This window comes from Schistocerca serialis, chromosome 4 (assembly GCF_023864345.2).
Source record: "Schistocerca serialis cubense isolate TAMUIC-IGC-003099 chromosome 4, iqSchSeri2.2, whole genome shotgun sequence".
Lineage (NCBI taxonomy): Eukaryota > Metazoa > Arthropoda > Insecta > Orthoptera > Acrididae > Schistocerca > Schistocerca serialis.
Window position 1 is genome coordinate 319,266,945 of NC_064641.1, and position 19,799 is coordinate 319,286,743.

General features: G+C 40.0%; 1 protein-coding gene across 4 annotated transcripts in view; it reads left to right on the plus strand.

The window, feature by feature from the left end:
- The window catches only part of LOC126474036 (protein LSM14 homolog A), a 170,246-nt gene extending 150,865 nt beyond the window's left edge, over positions 1-19,381 (plus strand). For 2 of the 4 annotated variants that reach the window (XM_050101443.1, XM_050101446.1), the window contains exons 8-10: positions 9,822-10,005; positions 17,890-18,149; positions 18,269-19,381. In XM_050101443.1, the coding sequence (XP_049957400.1) occupies positions 9,822-10,005; positions 17,890-18,149; positions 18,269-18,276 (452 nt within the window). In that variant the 3' untranslated portion in view covers positions 18,277-19,381. The remainder of the gene's footprint in view (positions 1-9,821; positions 10,006-17,889; positions 18,150-18,268) is intronic. The other 2 variants (XM_050101444.1, XM_050101445.1) reach the window with 2 other exon arrangements.
- Positions 19,382-19,799: the final 418 nt, after the last annotated feature.

Consider the following 19,799-nt stretch of genomic DNA (forward strand, 5'->3'; position numbering starts at 1 on the left):
GCAGGAATAGCTGCAGAATTGGTGATGACAAGATCATTCGTTAGAACGAGGAGGAAGAAGAAGAAATGGAAACGACATGCAAATTATGGAAGAATAAAACTATTCCAAATTTATACAAAAATTTTGTAATACTGCTTTTCGAGCTCATGCTTGAGAAACTGGTGTGTATGAATGAAATGTGAAACTATATTCTGACATAAAGCTTTTTGCTTGTAGTAGGCCTAATAGGCATTCTATATTGGTGCTTCGTGAATTATATTCTGTCGTGTTGTAAAAATGAACATTTGTGCCAAAACAGTCTCGTTTGAAGTGTTACAAAATTGCTGTAATATTAGAAAGGCCTATTTTATTTTATCTAACAGACAGTGACAAAATAGACGTAATCAAATCGAGAAACCACACCAGTCTTGGGTATTAATTGTGTTAACAGCTTTTTCAGTATTAGATAACGACATTTACATTTTTCATGTAGCAAAAGTTTGACGAACTTTGAGGTAATAAATTGTTTCCCAGAAAGTAAAGCACACCATGTAAAGCTGTAGCAAGATTAGAGAGAAAAAAATGCTAGGAGCTAAGAATTGAAGAAATGTGTACGTTCTTGCTGGTCTCTTGTCTTCATTGGTTTTATGTATCATATATTTAATTTTGTGTCAAACAAAACAGCAAGTTATTAGCTAATAGGCAATGAAGAGAATTCTTGTTCTCCCAACTACAAATAATCCCATCCACTATTAATTGCTAGATGTTTTAAAGAGGGGGCAGGCTGCCAACCGGCAGACTGGGAGCAGGAAAGGCACCACAGGACATTTCAATTAAACTGTCCTGAATATAGTTTGATGGCATCCATTACAAAATATACACGTTTCAATTCCACAGAGCGCGAAATACAGTGACGTGCCATAGAAGAATGCTGTATGAAGAGGCGTGGCACTGCACTGAACTGCCCTTTGGCACACTTAAGACGAAATAACATCTTAAATTTCCTTAAACACATGTTTTATGTTTCAGACTTCTCAAAAAGATGTGCACTACAAGATGAACATATTTTTGAAAATTCGATTTTATGTAGTATTGGCCCGGTTAACAAATATTGTAGGTCTGGGGGCTGTTGCACAGAGCAGTCTGAGTTATAGTGGGTAGTCTCCACGTGGCCCATATTTACATTTAGTGATTTTGCTGTTTCCCGTTGGTTTACTCTCACGTCAAATGAAAACAAAACGGATATCTGTAGCCGGGAGCTAACAAGTGAATTAAAATACGTTCACATAATTACAGAAGGCTGAAATATGTTACTAGTTTCAGATTTTGTTTCCACCTTAGACAGTCAAGCATTAATCACCTTGCAGAAACATGTTCTTTTTGTCTGCTAAAGAAATTTGACTTTTATTAACCTTTTCCACAGAGGCAGTCCATATATTTCAAACAAATTGTTTATTCCACAGTACTGGCTAGTTTCAACTGTTCACTGCATTTGAAGTGCACATTTTCATCTTCTAGAATGTGCACTTTAAGTATGAACTTGAAATGTGTACATTTTAGTACAGTTCACGCAATTCCAATGCTCTTGAAGTATCCTCTGATGTCGTGTTTCTTTTAAAACATAATGTATGATATTTTAATATTTTACACGTATGTACTTACGGGCTTCCTATGTCATGACAGCTTCGCAAGCGTGGTGCCGCCTGTTGTCTGTGCTGTCTGGCAATTGCTGGAACTAACCTATTTCTAACAGGTCGCGGGAAAATATTGCGAATGGTGGTTTGGAAAGCGTTACTTTCAAAGTACTTATCCTTTCACATAAGTTGAACTATGTACGAGAATGTACCATGAATTTATTAAATGAGAAGAGTGTTTGACTCTCATTTAAAAATCAACTCTTTGATGACGAGCCATTAATAATTATATCGAACCCTGAAGATCGGACATTTACGTCATTATTAAAAATTTTACTGCCACATTTGTGTGATTGATCTTAAGTGTAATGTGCAAAAAAGATCAACATTATATGGCAAAGCTTAGCTTCTTTTGCAGCGTATTAACCTTAGAGACCAACATTTGAAAGATTTGCTTTTATTGTAGCAACACTGTGTATATTAATTTAAACTATTAACTTTCCCTGTTTGTTCATGCTACTTAACAGTGATGTTGCTGTTGGCTGACTAAAACACGTGTCCTATGCTCTTAATATCCGCTGCCATCAGCTGGTGAGATCACGTGACATGAGCTACGACTGGCTTACAAAAGTGCATTGCAATCTCGATTTCAGTGATTTTGGAAGTAACATGTGGTGTTTGGTGGAATTCCAATGTATACTTTCGTAATACAAAAACACGCAGCGTACATGTTGCTGCACATCAGATATTTCCAAAACGTGCCTTTTCCCCTCCCGAGTTTCGTTTTCTGAAGTGCTGGGAAATTCTACGCCCATGTATTAAACCATAATCATTCAAAGGATTGATAAGTATTGCAGTTCTGAGGGAAAAATACTTTCGCTTAACACGGAAAGTGTTTTTTCACCTGGGAGAAAGTATATTTTTAATGGGAAAATCTGGGAATTTTTTTTCCTTGTCCGTGTATACACCCTGTTAAACACATTCATTTTGCCCAGAATCTTTCACTCACTCTCCTTCCCTTGTTAAAGGAGTAAGCAATCTCAAGTGCGTCTGTCTTTACTGGCTCTCTTAAAATAATTCTGTTTACTGACTATCAGTTCACAGCTTGCTGTCATATCTGGTAAGTATGAAGATTTTGCTTTAATTTACCACCACTCCCTGCTCCATTTTAAACATTCAGCAGTTGATAAAACATGCGAAGCTGAGAAAGGATACAATGTAAGATGCAACAGCTCAGTAGAAATCATTCCTGTCTGCTTCCCTTAATAGGTGCATTTATCATTTAGTTTTGATTCGTTTATGGGCATATTTCAATTATTGTTTAGTGTCTACCCTATTTTATTGTTGCATACATGCAACACAGTTGCAGTAAAGTTGAGAAAATAAGTAAGTTTTTTGGATTCACACTAAAGATAAAAGCAATGGGAGGGTTGAGGGTAAAACTAGAGAGAGAGAGAGAGAGAGAGAGAGAGAGAGAGAGAGAGAGGCTTCATTAAAGTGAGCAGTTTCAAAAGGGCATATGTTCCAGTAGTCGTGCACGGATGAGTCTTGCACAGAACAGATCAGTGCAATGCGGCATTAGGCGACAACCCCCCAGAGGGCTCAAGACTCCTCAGTGAATATGTGCATGACGAGCATGGATGAAGTAATTTTTGCTCCCATTCAGGCTGTTTGACCTCAACTTGCCAAATCTTTCCTGCAGTGTGGCTCGACTGGGGAATACTTTTAGTGCCTACTGCCTGTAATGTTAACGATTACCTGTGTACATTACCAGTATGGACTCCCTATGCATTACACAGCCAATGCAATAGCCAGACATGGTGGTGTCATTATGTGCCTTTCAATTTGGACCCTTTAAAAGTGTAGGAATCACACTGATGAGCCTGAACTGCCAGCTCCCCATACCTCCCAAGAAGTAAATGGCTGCCTCCTTGGGGCATTAAGACTCCTGGCAGTGGCCATCGTGCCAGACATTTGCTGTGACTGGGTGGTGCTCATGGGGAGAGTTGTAGATTGAAATAGGTGGCACTGGATGTTCAGTGTACAAAATGTATCAAATTGCAATAATGGCCATTTTGATGTGGCTGTCTTGTCACAAAATTAGGACACTTCAATGGGGACACCCATAATCACAGTGCATCCCATTCCCTCTGGGAAAGTATCCCTTGTCTGGTAGGAAATTTGTAATAGAATGACCATGACCTTTCTCTTTTAAATCATGGCACTTCACTCACTTCGTGCTACCTATGGGTCCTTTCCATCTATCTACCTAACAGTCTCTTCTCCCATTCTCATGGCTTTGCTACATCTGTCTCTATATGACAATCTTTGCTAGTTTCTGGTGATGCTGTTGCTTCCTTTCCACTGTCTGATGGACAGATGACCACATTGGGTACTTAGGAGAGCCAACTCGCAATAGTATGCCTCTACTGTTACCTCCGCCCCCACTTGACACACTATCGATAAGGTTATGCAAGATTTCAAATTCAAACTACTATGCTGCCGGAATTGCTTTTCCCCTTTCTACAGGTCCCCTCCATTGCCAGCTCCATGGTGGACCAAGATGTTAAACTTCTTCTCTAGGAGCGTAAGTATCTTCATCCCAGTTGTGGGTATTGCACACCTCGCTTGGTTTGTACTAAAGATCCAAAACTCTACTGGATCTCACCTTTCAGGATGGTATCTGTACTGATAACTCTTGTTGAATGTCTGAAGACCTACATTGCAAAGGCGTCGGTCTCACATGACACCAGAGGCGTCGTCGGTCTCACATGACACCAGAGGCGTCGTCGGTCTCACATGACACCAGAGGCGTCGTCGGTCTCACATGACACCAGAGGCGTCGTCGGTCTCACATGACACCAGAGGCGTCGTCGGTCTCACATGACACCAGAGGCGTCGTCGGTCTCACATGACACCAGAGGCGTCGTCGGTCTCACATGACACCAGAGGCGTCGTCGGTCTCACATGACACCAGAGGCGTCGTCGGTCTCACATGACACCAGAGGCGTCGTCGGTCTCACATGACACCAGAGGCGTCGTCGGTCTCACATGACACCAGAGGCGTCGTCGGTCTCACATGACACCAGAGGCGTCGTCGGTCTCACATGACACCAGAGGCGTCGTCGGTCTCACATGACACCAGAGGCGTCGTCGGTCTCACATGACACCAGAGGCGTCGTCGGTCTCACATGACACCAGAGGCGTCGTCGGTCTCACATGACACCAGAGGCGTCGTCGGTCTCACATGACACCAGAGGCGTCGTCGGTCTCACATGACACCAGAGGCGTCGTCGGTCTCACATGACACCAGAGGCGTCGTCGGTCTCACATGACACCAGAGGCGTCGTCGGTCTCACATGACACCAGAGGCGTCGTCGGTCTCACATGACACCAGAGGCGTCGTCGGTCTCACATGACACCAGAGGCGTCGTCGGTCTCACATGACACCAGAGGCGTCGTCGGTCTCACATGACACCAGAGGCGTCGTCGGTCTCACATGACACCAGAGGCGTCGTCGGTCTCACATGACACCAGAGGCGTCGTCGGTCTCACATGACACCAGAGGCGTCGTCGGTCTCACATGACACCAGAGGCGTCGTCGGTCTCACATGACACCAGAGGCGTCGTCGGTCTCACATGACACCAGAGGCGTCGTCGGTCTCACATGACACCAGAGGCGTCGTCGGTCTCACATGACACCAGAGGCGTCGTCGGTCTCACATGACACCAGAGGCGTCGTCGGTCTCACATGACACCAGAGGCGTCGTCGGTCTCACATGACACCAGAGGCGTCGTCGGTCTCACATGACACCAGAGGCGTCGTCGGTCTCACATGACACCAGAGGCGTCGTCGGTCTCACATGACACCAGAGGCGTCGTCGGTCTCACATGACACCAGAGGCGTCGTCGGTCTCACATGACACCAGAGGCGTCGTCGGTCTCACATGACACCAGAGGCGTCGTCGGTCTCACATGACACCAGAGGCGTCGTCGGTCTCACATGACACCAGAGGCGTCGTCGGTCTCACATGACACCAGAGGCGTCGTCGGTCTCACATGACACCAGAGGCGTCGTCGGTCTCACATGACACCAGAGGCGTCGTCGGTCTCACATGACACCAGAGGCGTCGTCGGTCTCACATGACACCAGAGGCGTCGTCGGTCTCACATGACACCTTCTTAGATGCTTAAGTGAGAAATTGAAGACAGTTCCTTACTTCGTCCCTCATCATGCCAAATTATATAATGAACTGTTCAGTGCTTCATCTCACAATACGGTACGTGGTTGATTACATTCACAATTTGATGATACATCTGTTACTCAGTTGCTTCATCTCTTCAGTCTTAATGTTTGTGGCTCAGTGGCACCTTTGGCTTCAAAATTGTTACTCAGTCCACCATTGCAAAGTTTGATTAACCACTGGTGCCTTGTGGACTTCTCCTGTGGTCTCTTCACCGAAGTGGGGGACCTTCCCTCTTCAGATTATGAAAACTATTCCCCATGTAGGCAATTAACGTTCTACAATTTCCTGATCATCGAATTTATCCTTCCCTTCTTATGTAAAAGGACATAGACCACCTGACATCTGCCCTCAGGTGGAATTGCACCTCAGTCCTCGGCCAGGGCCTAATCGTACCCATGTTAGAATGTAATTCCAATGTTTTGTTGCACACCTTGCTTTAGTTCGTACCAAGACCAAGGATTAGGACGATCTGTTCCAGGGACATAAAATGTCACTCCCATAATCTACCACCATTTGTTGCTTCATTCTTAAGGAGTATAAGGTTGCTGCAATCTTTTACGCTGATAGTTCTAAAGCCTTGCTATCACAGCTTATGCTTTTCATTTCACGCTGGTCAGAAACTCGTGAAAGAACCCTCCATTTTGTTACGCTGGCCTCCCTTGATGCCTTTTTAATACTTTGTCATTGGCCTGGAGACTGTTGACCAAGTCACTAACGTTTCGCTTTTTACTGTGTTACACTTACTATTCATGACCCCTCTGAACTTAATCATGTGTGTCATCAGGTAGGATTTCTTTTGTTCCAGTCATGTGCATTTCCAAGGGAATGAACTGGATGACTATTATGTTAGAGAGACGATTACTTACACCCCCACTCCCACCAGTACATTGCCTCTGCATTGATCATACTGGAAGTAGTCATGGTTCAATTCTAGGTAACAAGGCATCCCCACATTGTGCTTGAGAAACCTAACTGGCCCCCTCCTCCAGGTTCTGTGCTAAGCATCATTTTCCCAAAGGATTGACTCTCATGTTGGTTGGCAAGTCATGAAAATTGAACTGTTCTTAGATTTATCAGACAGTGGCTTTTATTCTCAGACGCAGTTTTTTAACTACCTTTGGGGCAGTGGCATAGTGGTTGGTATTCGCAGCACTTTGGTCACGGAACATTCAATCCTGCCTCCTTCGCTGGAAGTGTCATCCCTCATTTCTTCAATTCAAATTGCTTTCAGGCAGTTTGCCTCCTCCTCCTCCTCCTCCTCCTCCTCCTCCTCCTCCTCCTCCTCAACTGCCACTGCCTCCTCCTCCTCCTCCTCCTCCTCCTCTGCAACTGCCAATGTGTGTCACTAACTTGTTTTATTATTGACAATCCACCTGATGTCCATTATATTTTCAACCTCTTCCCTTTTACTTCAATGGATTTCATGCACTCTTCACTCTGCAGCTCTCTTCAACCTTAATTGGTAGGCAGGGGTCGAATATAGGTCGGGTTTCTCATGCCTCACTTAGCTGTGAGAGACCATTTGTTTGCTCTAGTCTACATACTGACTCAATCTGCAACATCTGTATTGCCTGCAGGACCACACTTCCACCACTGCTTCATACTTTCTCATATGACCACATAGCCTTTGAACATCCAGATGAAAGAACCCTTGTCTGAAAGACTGAACCGTTGTTTCATCCCTTACCTTCAACTAAACAATCAAATCATTATGTACATATATTAGCAGGCATCTGAGTGAGAATATTACTATTGGGTTGTCTCATAAGTTAATTTGCTTTGTATTATGTTGCAGTCACAAAAATGTCCTAGAACCTAACTCTCCACAGCACAGCTACAACAGATCATTCGAGACCTGTCTGCTTACTCACATCACACCTAAGGTCTTGCACAATGTAACTACATAAAGTAGATTGGTTTTGTAAACAAACCAACACCATTGTTATAGACAATATGTTGCCATTTCTCAGGGAGCTTATAAACGTCATTCTTTCAAAATGTGTGTGTCCTTCAAGGTGACGTGTTTACCATTTAGGAAGTACTGTCAGGAGCAGAAAAGATGACTGGGATGGGGCAGTGTCTGGTGAGTACAATTTTTGGGGTAGCACATCCCACTCAAAAGAATGCAGGTCACTATAGAGGTGTGTGGTGTGGTGTTGTGTTAAGGACATAACGTTTAAAGTCCGGTCATTTATCAGTGGCTGCCTTGAGACGATAAAATTGTGAACTATGTTTCTTGGAAGTGATGATCTCATTCGGAACAAGTTCAAAGTACAGGATGCCCCCACAATCTCACCAGATGGATGGCAAATCTTACCTCGGGTGCAGTCCTGAATTAGGAACTGATAGTGGTGGCTGCCCTGTTTTGTGCCTTGATTTACTCATCTGAACAGTGTTGTACATAATCCACTTCCCATCACCAGTTACCAGGTGTTCAGGGAAAGAAGCATTCTGATTGTCTCCTTAAGTAGTTGCAGATAACACACACTAAATCAAATTCGCTTCACTCGGTTTACGAGAAACCCATACATTGCAAGTATTTATGTAACCCAGCTTCCTGAAATTCCTGGCTACAGTAGCAAGAGTGAAAGAGTTTCACTGCCAACGCCCATGCTGTCATTCATGGAGCATTGTCATGTCATTAAGCTGTACCATGTCCGTAACCACTGACCATCCAAATAGAGGTTTGTCTGTTTAGGGGGAAATTACCAGCTCGAAATTGACTGTACCACGTTTGGCATGATTGAGCTGTTACTGCATTGTTCCTGTATACAGCACAAATCATCTTTTGGCATTGTAGGTAGTTTTCCTCTTATGATAGTAAAACAACATAAGATGTTGGGAATTTTATCCTTCTTGCTTACCATAGCTTGTAAACACCATCACGCTGTTCCATTGAATGTCAGGCCTACACACAAACGGACATATCCAGTGCCAAGTCAGGTTGTGGACCTCTATGCTGTAGGGGCAGTTAGGCAGCTGTTATTCTGGGGGCACAGCAGGTGCAGGGTGTTTTGGCACTACAGATGGTACGTGTGAGCGACTCAACCCAGCATACGAGCTGTGAGGTTTGGGTAGGAGAGAAATGAAATCTTCAGAATTTTAATATTAATGATAAAACGAAAAATTAAGACTCTCCAAGGGAAAGAAGCTGAAGAAAATTACAGTGAAAGGGATGTAAGCTAATGAACTCAACAGTGAAACTTTACAATACCTGAATTCCACTTTGTTTTCTGAATTTGGGGAGGAATGTTGGCAAGATATTTTATTTCACTAATATGGTAAAAATAAATTAATTTAGTATTGCAGGAGCAAATTTTAAGGTTTTTAGAATAATGAAATTGATATGGCTACTGAGAAATTTACAGTATTGTTACTGTGAGTTCAGTATATAAGTTGAATTAAGAAAAAGGGAAGTTAGTGTTTGCTTCAATTACTTCTTGCACTTTGCCCCCATACAAAAATTATGGACCTAAACTTAGGCGAAATGAGCATGGGAAGAGTAAAATGTGTGTTCTGTTCAGAATTAACACGCATTAAACTGGCTTTTAAAGATATACTATGCTCATGTAATAAAAATTGCTGGAAGAGTTTGATAGGTACTACATACTTTTCATTGCTGATGCCTGACAAAAGATCCATTTACAGGATGCCACTATTGTTGTAGTTTTGTCTAGTTTTATTAAATATTTAGATGCTTCTTAGCTATTTTTCTTCAGTTGAATTTATTTATGCTGTATACTTTATTTCATGTAACAAAAAGCTTGTATTCAGTTCTCTTGTTTGTTAAAATTAGTTCTTAGATATGCCTGTGAATGCTTTGTTTTGTGTGTGTGTTTTTCTTATTTTCAAAATTTTGAAATGCTTTGCTTAACTGTGATAGTTTCAGAACCAACTAAGAGTGTGACAGGTAGTGTTCTGTAGAAAAATCTGCTGAAATATGAAATTGTAAATGTTACAGCAGATACAGAACCTGTCATTGCAGGTGATGGAAAAGCGAATGGTGATGCAGAAAAGAAAGATGATTCTGGAAATGAGACTGGAATTGGTGAAGGTGAGACTGAAGAAGAACATGAAGTGTATTATGACCGATCAAAGTCTTTCTTCGACAATATAAGCTGTGAAGCAGTAGAGAGAAGTAAAGGGTAAGTTCATCTACATCTACATCCATACTCCGCAAGCCACCTGACAGTGTGTGGCGGAGGGTAACAGATTAACTATAGGCAGTTCTACAAGTAACATTATCAAGTTTAAAATGATACCTGCTCTCGGTATAGTCCAGAGGCAATCAGCCATGGAGCTTTTACAATGACCTCTCTGACAAAATGCCACATTTGCCTTTCTTCAGGTAGCTCTTGAATATGAAACACATTCTAATAGATATCTTCCTTAAAACCTAGTAGGACAATTTGGAGAACCTGATTATCAGTGCAAGGGAGAAATTTCTTAAATTACTTCTACAATTTTTCAGGAGCAACCAAAAACACGCAGTGCTCAAAAACAGGCTAAAGAGTGGAGTGTTTGCATCTACAGCAGCAGAATGCTTAAAGAATTAACATTGCTGTTTATATGCCCTTTTGTAACATTCCTCCCTCTCCATATGTAAATCCCTAAATATTACATTCATGCAGCAATGTTCAGTTAGAAAGCTAACACCGGTATAAAGTGCCACATCTACTACCCCTACTACTACTACTACTACTACTACTACTACTACTACATGTATGATCACTTCAAAGACAAGTGAAGATCCATTACATTTATTAAATATTCCATTCCTCTCTCCATTTCTTAATTGAAGTTGCAATTTTCCTGCACATTTATAAGACCAACTTAGGTGATGTAGTTCTGTACACATTGTCAACACTGGAATGTAGAATCTTGTTTTCTGCATAAGTCATGAGATACAATTTATGAAAATGTTGTAACTGGTAGAATGTTTCCTAAACTAGTTCTGGCTTTCTCAAAGAGTCTTTACATTAAAATTAAACTCTACAAGCCACAGCACGCAGGAAAATTGTGAAGAACCTGTAAATATACAATTGAGATAATCTGGACTAGAATTTTGCACAGCTTTTGTTCTGTTCTACAGTAACAGAATACCTGAGGAGTTAGTCTGATACTTCACATTCCATTCCTTTCATATTAGTTGCCTGCTTATAAACACCCCACTCTCAATACTTCTGGTGCAGTCTTCTTCCACCTCTGCTGTCTACTTCCAGTGCAGTTGATAAAAGTTTAATTTTTACATATTGTTTTTGCAATCTGCAAATGATTGTCAGAATTTCATTAATATAAAACGTACTGATATTCATATTGAGAAAAATGTCCATAACTACAACAACTCATTATACGGTCTTCTATATTGATACAAAAATTGTAAGAGAGAAGACCACTAGCCGGACAGTGTCGAGTCATTGATGGGCACATAAAAGAGATAAAGAAAACAAATAGGTTTAGGAATAAATCCTTTGTCGAGCTAGAGTACAGGTATGTACATTTGCAGCTGGATGCTAGGTGCTGGGATTGCAGTCCAGCGGTTTGGATGGGGTGAGGGATGGGGCTGGAGGCAAGGAAGGGATCGAGGTGACTAGCTAGTGACCTGGAGTGAGGTAGCTGGTTTGCTGGCTGGGAATGTGGGAGGGGGTGATGGCATGTGTGTGGGTGAGGCATATGGTGCACAGGTACTTGAGCCAGTGGGGAGTGGCACAGTATGGTGACATGATCCCATTCCACAATTCACTATAACCTGCAATCTCTTCTGGAATCCTTAGGCCCATTCCAGAACCTCTCCCAACTCCCTCTCCTCAGCCCAACGACACCCTGCACACCGACCTTCTGCATGGTCCCCAAAATCCACTAAGTCAACAGTCCTAGATACGCAATTCTAACTGCGTATTGTGCTCCCACTGAAAGAATTTCCACTCCTATTGACCAACTACTGCAAGAAGTTGCCTGAAACTGCTGTCGGACACTACCTCTCTCAATGCCCTCCAGACTCCAAACCCATTACTTCATTCCTCACACACCTTACCAAGCTATATACTCTCCTCCTCCTCCTCCTACTACTACTACTACTACTACTACTACTCCATTGTACTCTGAATTAAATTGACTTCAAAATTTGCCAAATACGCAGCAATAGTGTACATTTCTGCAGGAGGTAAGTGTAGACAGGAGCCAGTGGTGTACTTCAGTGTTTCACACAGCAATGTTGTCGATACTCACTGTGAGGTATGATGTAAAATATATGGGGTGTTCAGCTGCTGTTTCCACACAGCCCATGCGATAGTAACAGGCAGACAATGTGTTTCTGTAACAAAAGAAATTCTAATAGTCCCATGTTAGTATAGAAGTGAAATCCGCTATGTGTAAAAATAGAATCGCAACATACATGGAAGAAACTATGAAGATAGTTCAACCGTGCCCTATTAGGATGACGGCGAAGACAATTAACAAGAGTGGTTCTACAGGTGACAGGCTAAACAAGAGGGAGTGAAGATAAAAATTAATGTAAACTATTTATTTTTCTCCTTTTATTATCAAAACATAGATAACCAATAAATGGCCTAATTTTAGAATAGGTGTAATGGTAACTTTTTAGGCAGATAGCTTAGGTCAATAAAAGATTGTAATTTTGATTAGTCAGAATGTTAAATTTTTCTGAAGGAGTCTCCTCAGAAAAGGGAAGTTGTCCTATATTCAGGATCACCTTATACTCGGGTAAATACAGTACCTTGGCCAGTATTGTGAAGGTGTCAAGGGGACCATCATACAGATGCTACACCCCATACTTAACTCTGCACCTCTAACACAGGGGAATCTTATCTGCAGACAGCTCAGATGAAAACAGAAGCATGTGGTCTGACCAGTAAAAAGTCTTGTTCTTACTATAGTTATTGAGCACATTTTGTTTTACAGTTGGCAGCATCAGCTTCGTCTAACGTATCACAAGTTTTGTTGAAAAGGCCTCCTTCAGTCTGAAATCTGCATATGTAACAGTATTATACTACTTCTGCTCTGTAGACATAAATATTTTTATTGGTTTTTACAATGATTAAAATTAGCTCCTAAAGAAAGAAGATATAATGAACATACTCTAATAAAAGAATATTATATGAATCTTGGGTATCAATTTATGTTGATTGAAAAAGTAATTATTTGATTCCTACAGTGTGTTGTTTCATAATGTCTTGTAATGACACACTGCAGCTCATCTTCAATTGAAAACTAAACGTAAAGCTTTTGTTGGGAAAAATATTCTTTAAATCACATGAAATTAGACTCCATTAGGTCCTTCAAACACGAGTTGCTAAATAATCATACTAAGTTCTCTTAAAACAGGAAAACAAAGCTACCTGCTGTTGGTGAGATGTTAATCAAACCTTCCATTCTTAAAGCAGCCAATTTTTTGAAAATATAATGAAAGCAGATGAGAACTCTTCCAAACAACAGTATACAATGTAGGTTTGAAGAAATGGCCCAGAATGTGAAAGAGTTGCTAGTTAAGACTGAGGTCTCAGTTTCTTGCTTTGCAGTGTGACAGTTCTACTGACACAGCTCAATGACTTCATTTCATAGTATGTCAATTTGTGGACAAGAAGAAAACGGTGGAAGGACTATAGTTTCCTAAAAACTTAAAAGCAACATCAGAAGGTTTTGATCTATTTCCTATTGTTAATGATTTTTTGTTAAAAATAGTTTCTTTTTGGACAGAGTTAGGAGAATTTACACTGATGGAGTACCAACTGTTAGATTCACATCTATTACCAAGCTCACTCATAACAATTAACGTGCATACACCGGTTAATGAAATAAGAGGCTGCAGTCCAATTGAAATGTGATTAGAGTGCTGAAAAGAATAGGGCTTGGAAGAGTTTTGGGCCAGTTTCCTTTGTATTTATCCAGGAGTGGCAAAGGAATCCTTAGTTCTCATCTGCATTCCTATGGAAGCCTAGATTCTTCACACCAGCCATCATGAAAGCAAAACACTGCAGTCAGCTGAAATCGGAGTGACATTAGTTGTTTCAACTGGTTGGAAACCAAACTTTCAGGAGCTGCTTAAAGAAAGTTTAAACTGTCTCACTTATACAAACTTTTTGTGACTTTTATCAGATAAAAAACTGAGTTGTGTTAGTGATTAAAAATAAGATTATGTATTTTAAGTAAGATGTAAAGACAATTCTATTCTGACTCGAAAGTTGTTTGAAACACTAGGGTTTTGTATTACTCTATATTTGATAACGCCCTTTTACTGAAATGTGGATTTCAGATTATTGTCAATAGTTTCTTTGAAAGAAGCAACTTGTAACTTCGTTTCTTTAAGCCCCTCAATCCAGTCATTCAAAAGTTACTGCATTGGGTTCAGATCTGGACTCTTGGGGAGCCAGTTCGTGGCAGGAATATTATTGTCCACAAACTGTTGCCTCACAGATGCTGCTTCAACAGGGCGCATGCTCATGCAGTTGTCTCTGAACTGTTCTAGATTGTGTGCAGTACACAGTGTTGTATAATGTGATTGTATCCTTTCACATTCAGTGTTCCCTTAAGCGCAACAAAAGAACCACACCCTGACTGCAAGAAACACTCCATACTGTAACATATTCACCTCATGTACTGCACTGTTTGCACTACACATGACGGGAGGTAATATTGTCCAGGCATTTGTCAAACTTGAACCCTTTCGTTCCCACAGTTTATAATGTCATTTATCACTCCAGATAACTTTCTTAGAATCATTCACTGTCGCTCTTGACACTAATTAAACTGGGTTTACATGCCCCGGGAAATCTGGGAGAAAACTGGGAAAACCCTCTTCAACTTATTAAAATTCTGGGAATTTTTTGGTGTTTGAGTTTTTGGTTATTTTTTATTTTGACTGGTAAAAACTGATACTCTAACAAAGAATATTACTGTTTCCCACTACTGCAGAATAATACTGCAGAATAATACTTCAGCAATATAACATAAACCAGAGAGAAAACAAAATAAAACCTAATTTGCAAAGGAAATGTGCCATTTACAACAAAAACAGTGCACACATGAGCTTCTGCCAACAGCAAAATGTGTCAAAGGCTTTATGACGAAGACAGTACAATGCCTCGTAACAGCAACCTCCTCCTGAGGAGTGTGACATAACAATTGTTCATACTAGGTTTTTCAGCTGTTACCAGTGGGCTTATGCGTATGCGTAGATGTGTATGAGCAGTACCTTCTCCTGTTCCTGGTTACTTGAAGTGTGGCTATTAACTGTATTGCCAGTAGCAATAAGCTGCCAGATACAACCCGGAAAACTTTTCTTGGTTCACCCAACCTGCCAGACCCGCGCATACGCAGAGCAGTCAGAGTTGTAGTGGGAAGGGGGTACAGTCTCCACATGATGAGTATTCAAGTTTAGCGATTTTTGCTGTTTCCTCTTTATTTAAAACCTCTCACATCAAATGAAAACAAAATGTATTTCTGTTGCTGGGCACTAGCAAGTGATTTAAAATACATTCACATAATTACAAAAGGCTAAAATTTGTTTCTTGGTTTTATTTTATTTCCGCATTTTTTGACACTCGAGCATTAATTGCCTTGCAGAACAAAGAGGTTATTTTTGTCGGTTTGCTAAATAAATTTGACTTCTACTGATCTTTCCTGTTGAGGCAGTCAGTTTATTTGAAACGAAGTTTTCTATTCCACACTAATGGCCATTTTCAATGGTTCACTGAATTTTAAGTGCAAACTTTCTTTTTGTGGCACATACAGATTTATGCTATAATAAAGAACCAACATTAGATAATAGAGTACTGATACTCAAAGTAATTTTACATCCCAAAAACCACACTGAAAAGCTTACTATCTGGTTGAAGCCTACTTCGTAGTGAATTGGGACATATAAATGTGCACTTCAAACTGAATTATGCATTTTAGTGTGGTTTATGAAATTATGATGCTCTTGGAGTAGCCTCTAATGTCATTTCTATTTTATGACATAATGTAAGAGCTCTTACTGCTTCATATGTACAAACATACAGAGTAACATCATCGTACCTGCATGTGTGCAGTAATGTCTGATATGTGCTGCAGTCTGGCAAATTCTGAAACGAACCTATTTCTAACAGGTTGGAGGAAATGTTGTGAATGGTGGTTTGAAAAGCCTTACTTAAATTTCATTTTATGCAAGATGAAATATGTTAAGTGTGAGAAGGTATGCTGAATTTGTTAAATCACAATTTGTTTCACTCTGACATAAAATTTTGAGGACCAGCCACTTAGAAAAATTTAGAGCCCAGAAGACCAGACATTTGTCATTACTTAAGATTTTACTTGCACATTTGCATGACTTATTGTCAAGCATAACACATGCAAAAATGACCAACATTATATATGAAAGCTGAGCTTAATTTAAACCATCAACTTTCCCTATTTTTGTGTTAACACTACTTATGTGATTATACTATTTGGCTGAGATCATGTGTCCTATGCTCTGAATGTCTGCCGTCATTGGCTGGCAAGATCACATGACATGAGCTATGATTGGCTCACAAAAGCACATTGCAACCTCGATTTCAGTGCTTCGGAAACTAATGTGCTGTGTTTCCTGGAATTGGAAGATATAATTTCATAATATGAAAACGTGCAGCGTACATGTTGCTGCACATCAAAGATCTTTCCAAAATGTCCTTTTCTTTGTTTCCGCATTGCAAAATGCAGGGAAGTTACACGCCAGTGTATAGAACATTAACCATTCAATGATTGACAAGTTCTACAGTCCCGAGTGAAAGTATGCTGTCACTGAACACAGAGAAAATGTGTTTTCACTGTGGAAAAGGTGTATTTTTACACAGGAAATCCTGTAAAAATTTAGACCTTTTTTTCCTTGTCGGCTTACACGCCGTACAGACTAAAGAAATGTGTAACGTACAGAAGAGTTACTTGATCATTGTACCAGATTTGTTGTAACTCCCCATGCACAGTTACTAGCTGGACTGTTAGTAGCCCTTCGGAAGTAGGCTGATTCCGTCCACTAACTTCATGCAGGTTTTTACAAGCACCCTCAGCAATGCTTAACAGTCCCTGTCCATCAGTACATGAAGCCTGCTTGGTCTTTGTTTAGCTGTGTTTTTCTTAACTTTCACACTTAAGTGAAATCGCCAATTGTTCACTTGGACAGCTTTTGAAGGATTAAAACATCCCTGATGGATTTGTTACTCATGTGACACAGCAACCAGTCCACCTTCGAAGTCACAGAGCTCTCTTACTGGAAACATTCAGCTGTTACTGCTGCTCTGCTGCCAGCACAATAGTCTCACATCTTTCTATACAGACAGATCTATTTCTTCTGATATCAGATACTTTTCATCAGATAGTGTGTGTTAATAAACTGATCACAATAGTGAATGAGGTCAGGTATACCAGTGAATTTGGGTAAACTGAAGTGGATCTCCTTACCAGTTAATTTAATTCTGCACTTAATCATATTCTCACTAGAGTAAGTTACAATAAGGTTTCATGGCCAATGGCCTATACATATTCTTCGACAATAATGTTTGAATGAAAGAGATAAAAAAATTAAATGTCGGAAACAGAAGGTGGTGAGGTAGAAGGGATACTTTCAGAAGAGATTCTAATAACCCTGTCACGAAAGACAATGAGTCTTGCATCAAAATAAGGTGTGTTAACATTTTGATGAGATTATGGATTAACTTCTGGCTAGGACTTTCCATCAGGAAACAAAACTGAAATACTGCTGTATATGTATACAAGTAAAACTGACACGAACCCAGCTTTAGGGATTAAAAGCTCCTCGGTCGGGAAAGAGAGGATAGATTGGGAAATGTTAAAGTGCAGGCCACTCTGATGCAAAGATAAATGACCCGCCTTTAGTGAGTATGAGGTTAGTATTTCTTCTTTTAGGCTGTCTGATGTCATGGCAACATTTATTGAACTGTTGTGAAATGGAATAGCTGTGTGAGTGTTGCTTGCCCAGCAAGTAAGTCGCAATTACATCTGTGTTGCTAAATTTGCAAAAAAAATTGTTTCAGGCGTTCACAAAGAACAGATTGGAGGACAGAACGTAAGCTGAACTCTGAAACATTTGGAGTAGCATCAGCACGCAGAGGTGGATTTAGAGGTCGTGGTTATTACAACAGAGGTGGTTACAGAGGTCAGTACCGCAACAACTTCAGAGGCCAAGGATCTGGGATACTAGGAGCTAACCGCAATAGGAACAGCTCAACCAACATGCAACAGACACCAGCTCCAATTGCAAATAGTACACCTCCCAGAGCAGTTACTGTCCAAAGTAAGTAGTAATTTGTAACCTAACATTGTATGAAGAGCATGTGGTGGTGGACTAAATTCATTCTATTTGAGTTCTTTACTCAGTGTCAAATATTTTAAAAAAATTGTGTTCTTTTCCAGGTAACTAAAACTGCGAAGACTTAACCCTTGTTTGAAGCCAGAGGTGGCTCAGCAGTCTGCACTGAAGCAGTGAATAAAATGAAATTAAGCATTTAAATAAGACTGCGGAAAGAAATTTGTTTAGTTGTTAAATACATGACCATTCTATTGTATTAAAGACACTAGCATGGATTGCCTTTGATTAAGAACTGACAACTTGTAAAATTATTTTTAATTTTTGTTTTGTCACAAAAAATAGATGTACCTCAATGTTTGCAGAACAGTAATTTGTTTAAACATTTGAGTGTCACAAGAATACACACTTCAGAATTTCTGTGGCAGGTCAGTTCTGATTATGAAGTAAAAATTATGCAAGTACTGTGAATTTAAGGGAGACGAAAGATTTTCTTTCTGAAAGTTGGGAGTTTTGCTGTCAACTCGTGTATTTTTGTAATAAATTTTTTCAAATGGAGGATTGATAAATGGTGCTTGTAAGAAATCTCAACTTTAATTAGTAAGTGGATTAAAATGTCAGATTAACAAGAGGTTTTACTTAATGTTGTGGTGAAAGTACAATCCAAGAGAAGATATTTAGTTTCTGTACCTTTATGTGGTGATAGTTTGGACATGTATTCACATTTTCTTTGCTGCATGAATGCTAACTTTTTGTTTGAAATGTGTGTGATGCACACACATTTGAGCCTGCAATGCATAGAAGTTAATATCATTTCCTCCGTTTCTCCCCATCTTAAAATTAGTTTCAAGTGTTGTGAAGTGAAAAAGTTGGAACAGGCTCTTGTCTATCAACTTTCAAAACACATGAACTGACTATATTTGACTTTTTTTTTTTTCTGTGATAAATTGACTCGCTGTGTGCGCTCATTGCTTACACTACTTAAGAATGTTGTTTTTTGATGTGATACTAAACTAGTAACATTTAATTAAAATGTTGCCAGACGATGTTACAAACTTTTAAGGTGTAAGTGTGTTCTAAATACATTTAGTTTTTATTTCTGTTTTTTAGTGTAAAATGTACTACAGGTGTAAGAGAAACTTTTGTTACACAATATCATGATATGTACATCATGTCAAAGAGCAAATAATTATTACTGCTGGTCAAGCAGATACATCTTATTTTCAGTTCAAATTTGTTCAATATCCAGATACATAGTTTTCGTCCATCAGAACTATTTTCCCACAATAAACCTGTGAGCGAAAACAAAATTTTAAATCATCTGAATCTGCACATGGCACTCAGAAGGAAGCAACGTAAGTTTTATGTGAGATTAAACCCAGTTTGAATCAAAGGAGATAATAAAGTTAATGTAGTTGCTGTTTTTACTGGTGAAATAGGCCTACTGGTTGATAGGTACATACCTTAAAGATCAATACAAAACTGTTGTTCTCGTTGCTGCTGTGACAGAAATTTTCAAAAAATGTCAAAATTCACATTATTTGTCCTACTTCTTTCTACTTTATCCATATACTTTAAAGAAATTTTAAGCGGACTTTAAGGTTCAGTTTGGAAGAGCATGCTGAATGTTTCCTTTTT